The sequence below is a fragment of the Hetaerina americana genome, unplaced genomic scaffold, assembly GCF_022747635.1.
Source record: "Hetaerina americana unplaced genomic scaffold, ioHetAmer1.1.p SCAF_2, whole genome shotgun sequence".
NCBI lineage: Eukaryota > Metazoa > Arthropoda > Insecta > Odonata > Calopterygidae > Hetaerina > Hetaerina americana.
The window spans coordinates 3,061,101-3,070,044 of record NW_027286763.1 but is presented as its reverse complement, the minus strand read 5'-3'; the positions used below and the strand labels follow the sequence as shown (position 1 = coordinate 3,070,044).

Sequence of the window (8,944 nt, the reverse complement as noted above, 5' to 3'; positions counted from 1 at the left end):
TTGATTTTCTTTCACCAAAGTGAGCTTTTTCCATATTATGGAAAAGTCACTATCACATCATGCAAAGTTAACAAGTAGCAATAGATAAGTCCGAATGCGCACAACGATGTTCTCATCTAATAGTAATACAACCCAAACAACTCAATTACTTAAAAGGCGAAAGTGAATGTACCCACACAAGATACTGTTCACATTGCATTGGATATCGTGAATTACTGAAAACATAAAATGTACGAACCATGTCTCTCCGCTTCTTAAGATAACGTATCCCAAATGTATGACACAAAATATCGAAAAAACTGTTTAGCTGTAGATTTTAATTATAGAAATTAACTAATAAATTTCGGTTTTGGCTCGAATACATGTTGCACTGACGATTTACGGAAGCAGTTGCTCGAAAAACCGTTTCCCTTAGTTCGTAGCGAACCCGCCTTTTGAAAGTTGGTGGCCATGTCACCTATGATGAAAAACAAAGAAAGAACGATAAAAACCACGCCCGTACTTTTGTAAACAACCTGTTCGACGGTTATCAGAATAGGAAATTGTTAGGTTGGATGCTATTTTTCTCCTATTTTAGGTCATCAACTTGGTAAGATCATGCTTAGCTCATGTATCGTTTACATCGACAAAACGATTTCACTTATTCTTTGTCAACTTTTTGTCACCATGAAAAAGGATTTTAACTTGTATTTAATCACTTGATGCAAATATTTATGAATTAGGTCTATTTTATGTTTAAACTATCGTTCAGTATTAGATTTTTTACAATTTCTATTTAACCAACTATGAATTGAAATTTATCTGGAATTATTTCAGCAGGTCATAATGAATTACGGCAAGAAGTCGCCCAGTATTGGGGCCTCCTCTGTGTACTCTCATGTTACGAGATCATCTGCAAATTTAAAATCTACGAGGTCTATGAGATCTATAAAAATACCATGGTATCGAAAGCCCATTTTGAAAGATGCGATGATATTGGACATACAACGAGGTTCTCTCGTCGTTGGCATATATTCTTTGGTAAATAGAATGTAAAGGGCTCAATGGATATAATATATATATATATATAGTTTATAATTACATACATCGTCGTGGAGGAAGCCTCCGTCTATGTTACTCGCGTAACAACTGCTTATGTGCCAAAAGCGACCCAGTGAATATTGTTATATTGAAATTATTAACAATCATAAGCATGTGAAAGTTCTTCAGAGGGTTGGCAAAAATTTAGAAGAATTTGGGAAATGTCGATTTAAAAAAATATAATCTTAATTGTTGTATTGCTTTATTTTATTAAGTATTTAGCATAGGTGTGACGGCTTTTTACTGCTTCCACCCTTTTACCTCGTAAAATACACAACATTGTAAATTGAATTTTTTTACTACATCAGGACTTGAACATTTCTTCTTTTCAGATTTTAAGCCTGTTTACCATTGGCACATCAGTCTTTGATATATATTGTCTCTCAATGGCTGCTCCAGGATCAACACATTATGGATATTACATAATTAGCTTTGAGTTTGTATTTGTTGGAAGTTTTCATGGTGAGTTGAATTTTTGCTATACTTCAATTCTATATATCTGAAATAATTCACTTTAGTTTTCTGTGCCATTCTGATTCTTTTGGTGAATTTTATTTTGTGAATGAAACTAATCAAGTACGCTCATTCTTATAGTTTTTAATATATTTTGTTGTGTTCTTTTTCAGTTCGAAATGCTTTGATTGTATTTGCTCTGTTTTCTCTTATTGGTGGAATGGCTCTTTTTGTGACAAGTATTATCCTCATCGTTGCATTAAGGAAGGTACTTGTAATTATTTTTTGTCTACTCATTGCCTGCTCTTTGGCAATTTTTTGTTGCAGAGGTAATATGGTGTCATATGAATCAATATTATTTCCACTTAAATTTTTGCGAAATGGACTTTTAAAATTGAATTCTTACCGTCAGTCTTGTATTAGTAATCTATTTGTCTCTAATTTTTGGGAAAATAACAATTGCAATCACAATAATTGTGCATTGCATGGTCTCATGTTCAATCAGATTAGATGCATTTTTTCAATGCAAAGCAAATGAAGAGGAATACTCATTAATTATTTTGTTTGGTTGTTCTTAATTCATTGATGTAACATTAGAGTTTCACTTGTTGTTAGATTATTTTATGATTTGTCAGAGAAGGATATGGCATAGGCTGCAGCAACATAACTTCCTTTTTTATAAAGTAAAACCCCTTTTAAAGATGTAGTTATGTTGCCGCACCCTGTAGGCGGGTAATTTGTTTTGAGATTGGTTAACAACCCCTTAGAGCTTCGTCCATGTTTTTTATTTGATCTGCTATGTAAATGGCTGTAGTATTCCAATGAGTACATAGTTAAATTATGCCAGTCATGATTGAAATTTCCCTGGATTCCTATGTTTAGTAGGAATATTACTGAGTCAAATATTTTCTCATTACACAGCTGTAGAATTATGAAATCATGATAGAAGTGATGTTAGTGTGAGAAATATTTCTATCATTATTTTATAAAATTGGTTAATTTCATTTTCTCAAGTGTCAATAATTGCTTAATATTACTGCCAATATTGATTGAGATGTATGGAAAGTTTTAATTGTGTGATGAGGCATGATTGCCGTAGGGATAATGTATGTGATGGTTTCCAGAACTTATGAAATCAAAGACTTGAACAAATTTTCTCTTTTAGGAGTATGAAACCAAAATGCTGCCGTGGATATATTGCATGGGAATTTTCACCCTTTGGAGACTCTTGGCTTTTATTTTTGCTGCCATTGTCAATGATTTAATATTTGGCTACAATGTACTCATGTGCCTTCTGTGGATTGTCTTCACTTGCGTTGATGCATATGGGTGGCTTCTAGTTTATTCATTGTATTTGGAGCTGTCTGACCTCACCAAACTTGAAGACTTGGCCCATCTTAGGGTAAGTTTCAGAAAGCCAAAAAGCGATTAAAACTCCTGTTTTCGAATTTCTGTGATCAGCCTGAATACTCGGGTCTTTTGATGGGTTTACTGAGAAAGTTCATTTGCCCTTGTGTTCTGAACCTTGCTCATCAATGCAAAGTTTGCTCACCACGTCATTTGGAATTTCTATGATAAACGTGTAACTGCTGCTATGATGTGGAACTGTGTGTAACGCCAGTTGCATCAGTTATAGTAATTACTTTGTTGATTTTAATTATTGTGTAAACTACATCTAAGGCTCTGTGTAAATGTTCCCTAGTCTCTCTTCCAAGTTGTTCCTTGAAGATGGATCACTTTTTTGTTTTTGCCGTCAGTGCCTCTGTTGGGTTAACATGTATAATTCTACCCAAACATTTTATTGGAGTCAGGTTGAAATAATATCATCCAAGCCTTTTATTGATGCACTGATTGATTAGCATGTCACAGTAATATAATTAAGGTCTTAAATTGTTTCAAAGTTCAATTCTCCCACCTCTCATTCACGGGGGTTGGTGAATTTTTTGCGCTTACCTATAACAGAACACAAGAAGATTTTTAGTTACTTCTTTTGTATTCTCAGGTTCCATTAGATTTCAGCTGATGTTTTGCCCGACCTGTTGTATTATTCACGAACTGAAATGGAAACATGTGATTTGAACTAAGTAGTTTACTAATCTCTTGAATAATGCAGTAAACATTTATAACTAACTTAATGTGTTAAGGAATGGGGAAAGTTAACTTGATGGTTTTCAAATTTGAATCATTCTTGTATCTTTGAAACTGTGGACATGGAGATGATTATTCATGTTTCCATGGCATTAGAACTTAATGTAGTTTAATCACCAGTGAGCACCATTATTTCCAGATGGGGACCATGACTTCTTTGAATGCATCCGTTGCACATTCGATTTCTGGCTCCAGACCCACCACGCCTCACAGCACTATTTCAACTGCTCCCGTGATGTGATGAGGAGTGTTTGGGGAAATATTACATTCCGTGGAATTTAATTTCCATTTTGAACAGTAATTAATCTCTGTTCTTATATAAGCACACAGTATGTTGTGTGGTTCAATCATATTGAAATCGTTTAAAAATACATGATTTTCAAAATTACATACTCACTGTGGGCAACTTGTTAATTTTTTATGGAAATCATTTGCATTTAGAAGTGTTTATAAATCTCTGAATGATATCTATAGCAACTTAGTATTATTTTAAAATAATGGTTAGTTTTCTCATAGTTTTTATGTGTGGCTATATTTTTATTTTTGTGATGTAATCTAGTAATTAATGACTGATGCACATTTTGTCTGCAAAATGTATATTTTTGTTCTGCAGTTGTCTTTCTCCGTCCACGAAGGCGTGTAATTGTCTTCTCAGCTCAATGATGCTTATTATTAATTGGTCATGTTTTTTTTGGCATTTACCCTTGTGTTTACTGATGAAAATTGTGCCTTAATAATGTATCCATATGTTTTCCTACTGCTGTACTTTTCCGTCCACATTGCCAAGTGATTTTTCTCCTTAGCATTATTTTTATAATGTCAAAACCAATCAATCTCAATTTAGTGATTTTGACATATTTTTATGAAAACCTATTTATATATATATATATAGTGAAGACATGTTATAACTGTGTTTTTAATGTATACATAACTGAGTAATTATGATCTAGTGATTTCTTTTACTGAAAAATTTTGAATATTGTTGACTTTTGAGTACCTTTTAATTTACAAGAAGTACTTGATTATTAAATGTATTAAGCAATATCACCACATATTTATTTAAAACCATGAAGCCTTTTCGAGTGACTATGTACTGAGTTTTACATTATTAAACTTATCTTGCCAAATAGGAACTGAATTTTTTCATAGTTAATTTCAATATTGAGAATATTTTATTTGACTTAGATACCCAGCCTCCGGCAATTGATCAGATTTGCTGTTTATTTTTAAAAATTCTAACACCTTCTAAGAACCAACTTCATATTGGAAAACTTCAAATGGTATCTTTCGAAAATCAATGATCCTTAGTTTGCAAAATTTTTGGATGAGTCGTAACCCGTTTTCTAAAATCCAAAATGTAAGAAAATATCACTGAAGGGAGATAGGATATATCTGTATAAGGACCACTTTATGTATTCTTATACACCTACTTGATACTAATTATGGTGGGCTCATGCTGGCATATCATCATGGAGATAACATTGCTCTGATGTCTAGTGACGTATAGTTGTAATTTAATGCATAATCCTACAAATTTTAGGAAAAATCACATTCTTCACCCAGAACATTTCCCAGGAAAAACTTGAGACGAATTTATTATGAAGTAGAAAAAAAATAATTAAGAGAACATGGAGAAAGAAGATTATCATAATACAAGCATGGAAGGCCATTCAAAGAAAGGCTCACGGGATATTACCAGAAGAAATGATCATATTAACATGGTAGGTCAAATACTGGTTTCTCATGCTGTGGATTCAGGTTCAAACCCCACTGGCGGCATTTTTTCTATTCCATTCCCTAATTCGATAGTATTACTGAGTGATAAGACTATGGTGTGATAAAAAAAACCATAAGCACAGTAATCAACCTGAAGGTCGGTTAGGTAGGTGATGGTAGAGTTCACCCAGTACTAAGCCCTATTCGGCGTGTGAAATTCACACATCAGCGGAGGGGGCCCAGTTCCTTTCCCTGGGCGGGTTATGGCTTCCCAGGAAGACCTGGTACTGAAAAATCACATAGCTTGGGTGGAGCTGCAGGTGCCAGGAGTGCCTTGCCCGGGGACCCTCTGGTTAGCAGTCTAACACTCCACACAACCCCCCCCACCCCCCCAGACTACCGCGACCCACTATGGTGTGATGCATCTCTGTATTATGCAAAGGTTAGATGAAATAATGTTTGTTCAATTGCTTAGGTAAGCCATTCCTCAAGGGCCATTTCTCTAAGTACCAATATCATTTTTTGGTTTTTTTAAGGTTGCTTTACTGTATTAACTGCTTCATAATTTGTTCTGGACATTATTAAAGCCAATGTAGGACACAAGGTATTTTTAAACACAAGGACCCGCAGACATCACTGAAAAACTGCACTGTCGGAGAATCAAAGGAGGGTCATCAGTCTTGGCCAATGGATTTATTTAGTTGCATTGTTCCTTTTCCAGTGTTGTGACTGGTGATCCACTTCTTCACACAGAGATACATTAGCACCTGCGTAAGCAATTTACGGCTTGGATCAAACCAATATGTAGCAAAAATTGAACTTGAATAATGCATTGTTTTGGGTGATTGTAATTAATAACTTAATGCAGTGTTTTAGATTTGCCTGCCGAATTTGATAAGGTATCCAACAAAATCCACAGTAGATACCAGCACTATTGCAGACGTTAGCTTCTTTCCAGTTTAAGTTTCTGGCCTGACTGTTGGCTTGTGAACTAGATGAAACATAAAGAAGTCTATGATAAATGTTGAATTCAATATTGTTAGAGTCTGATTATGAAAATTTCATTTGAGAGGTAATTCAGCCGTTTAATACATTTAAAAAGCCATGGAGTCAGGCAAACCCCCAAATCATTAACTTAACGCCTAATAAATATCAATTGCACAATTCTTTAAAATCGGTTATTAAGTTACTCCACCCACATATACATGGACTAAATTAAAGGAAAACTGAACTAGTCGTAACATTTACTGTATAGGCCAAAAACAATTGGAGGTGGCCAAGGCAAACCACCGATAAACTTTGGCTTCAAAAATGGGAAACTTACCAGGTTGTTGCCACCTTCAAGCAGGAAACAAAAATACAGATGCACCCACATTGTTCCAACTGCTAATGTGTCAGACCCCTGTATTTTCACATTTCTCTCTCGCCAGTATTTTTAGTTGGCATGTGCTTTCCAAAGTGAAACAAATAAATTAATATTAAAACTAATACATTTGATTAATGAATAAGTTGACATAGTAGCAGAGACATTTTGTATTTGAGCCCAAGGCTAATCTTCTTGAAAGATAAAATCTTGTAAAAATTTGTCCTACATTGCAAACTAAGCTGCAAGTAACATAAGGTAAGTAATTTATGCATCGCTAAAATGGTCTCTTGTGGAGTGGAGGTCTGCATAAGAAGCATACAGGGAGAATCCTAAAAAGGAGATTACAACTGATGGCTGCAGTGTTGTAGACACTATGCAGCACATCCCCTACTATGTAATTTATCATCAATGAATCACTGGGACATTGTAAAATTTAATTACACAGACATTTTAATGTTATTTATATTTTCTCCAGTTCTTATCTGAAGCACTTGTTGGCTTTAGGATTAAAATATTAGCATCCCAATTATTCATATAGGCAAAGAATGAAGCATTTTTGGGGATCGGGATTTGTGCGGTGGCTGTCGTACTGGCTTCCCACCCAGAGGGCTCGGGTTCAAATCCCAGCGGTGTTGAATATTTTTCAGAGGTATCTCGATCCCTACTTGAGGTGCTTTGTGGAGGGCACTTTGAGTGAGTACGACGTCCGTTGAATGGGACGTTAAACTGCGGATCCCTTGGCGCTTTCTGTTAAGAGTAGGCTAATGCCGACGCCGGGTTTCTCTCCACCCTTCATCCTTTCCCATCCATCCCCAATGGCGCAAATGACCTCAGCTGTCGGTCGCCTCCCTTAAATACTACTACTACTACTATGAAGCATTTTTTCTTTGGACCAATCAATTTAGCAATTATAGCTGCCCATATTACAGGTAGGGTTATGCATAAGAAGTCACATTTCAAAGGTTGCACTGATTGATAGAAATGTTTTGGCTATATTATTTAAAAATATTTATTATTTGGGAATATTAAATCAAAACATAGACATCTGATTTCCATTAACATTATAGATGTCCAATTTTAATCGTCTACTCTGCTATCAATTCCTCATCCAATAAATAAGAGAGGAATTGCAATCTGTTGAGAGGAGACCTAATGATGGAATAATTTGAATACCCAAATAAAAGATATTGTGCCTTGAGAAAATGCTAATTCATGCATCAATATCAGATTGGAAATCATATCAAAATGCAAGGAATCTGGAGACATTTATTATCCAAATGATTTCTTTTATATAAAAATTTATTCTCAAAATTCATTCAAATTTTAATTAACAACAATATTTTTAAGCACATCAATATAAATGTAATTCACAAGTAGTTAGTTACCGCTTGGAATCTTTCCTCACAATGAAAATGAACATTCATTCAATGAGACAAAGGGATGATGACCTAGCATAGATGAAACAATATTAAACCAACCCTTTGGCTCTACAGTCACTGCAAAGGAGGTTCAATGTTCAAATATAAATGATGGAGAGGGAAAATCATGATCTAAAAAGAATGGGAGAAAACTACTAATTGGGTTAAATACATGAAGCACTGTCCATAAAAGACATAATCCTCTTCAGGAGGGAGGGGTTCCATTATAGTTGATATTGATGAACAACCAACTCGATCATGTAGAAAAAGATTACAGGGTTTCATTCTTGTTTGAAAATTTTTGCAATTGTTTCACTCATCTGTGAATAAGTGACGTTTAATCTCTAGCAGTTGCCCTCAAAAAGAATAGAATCAATTTTAACCATGATGCTAGGGGAGGGGATTTGATGAAAGCATTGTTACTTCCCTTTGGTTGATAGTTCATGAATAATGGCCAAAGTGGCCCATTTCACGAACAAAGCATGACCTAAATCATGGACAGCGCCTTAGGCAGATTAACAAGTGACAAAGGATTTTTAAATCAATATGAGTAAATATTACAAAAAATATAAGACTTTGAGCAAATTCCTTGGAGGAAAAAAAGATACAATGATTACACTCCAAAACCTGTTCATTTTAGCTGAACAACGGCAATCAAGTTGCATGGATGAACATGAAATTCTGAATTATTTTATAACTATTATTTTTACACTCATTACAGCAAAATGATCAAGGAATTAATCACAGAAGCTGAAGAACACAA

At 34.7% G+C, this 8,944-nt stretch overlaps 2 protein-coding genes across 3 annotated transcripts in view; one reads left to right on the top strand and one right to left on the bottom strand.

Annotated features, from left to right (window-relative positions):
- Positions 1 to 479: 479 nt before the first annotated feature.
- On the top strand, positions 480 to 4,686 carry pasi2 (Protein). Of its 2 annotated transcripts, none has more exons than XM_071584979.1 (6): positions 480 to 589; positions 817 to 1,020; positions 1,413 to 1,542; positions 1,707 to 1,801; positions 2,699 to 2,935; positions 3,821 to 4,686. In XM_071584979.1, exons 2-6 carry the CDS (start codon positions 826 to 828, stop codon positions 3,920 to 3,922), a joined length of 759 nt encoding a protein of 252 aa, XP_071441080.1. In that variant the 5' UTR covers positions 480 to 589; positions 817 to 825; the 3' UTR covers positions 3,923 to 4,686. The 2 variants fall into 2 exon arrangements, with proteins under 2 accessions (XP_071441080.1, XP_071441081.1); XM_071584980.1 differs by having other exon boundaries at positions 486 to 589; positions 820 to 1,020.
- Positions 4,687 to 8,053: 3,367 nt separating this feature from the next.
- Positions 8,054 to 8,944, bottom strand: part of Gli (carboxyl ester lipase-like protein Gli) — a 55,354-nt gene continuing 54,463 nt past the window's right edge. Inside the window, exon 14 of the mRNA XM_071585067.1 lies at positions 8,054 to 8,537. The gene's annotated coding sequence lies outside the window, so the exon portion shown is untranslated. The remainder of the gene's footprint in view (positions 8,538 to 8,944) is intronic.

Bases quoted from the DNA above. Each gene is read 5' to 3' on its own strand.
- pasi2 (XM_071584979.1), top strand. From the start codon at position 826: ATGAATTACGGCAAGAAGTCGCCCAGTATTGGGGCCTCCTCTGTGTAC. The intron at 1,543-1,706 runs GTGAGTTGAATT...GTTCTTTTTCAG, and splicing joins ATTTGTTGGAAGTTTTCATG to TTCGAAATGCTTTGATTGTA. The intron at 2,936-3,820 runs GTAAGTTTCAGA...CATTATTTCCAG, and splicing joins AAGACTTGGCCCATCTTAGG to ATGGGGACCATGACTTCTTT.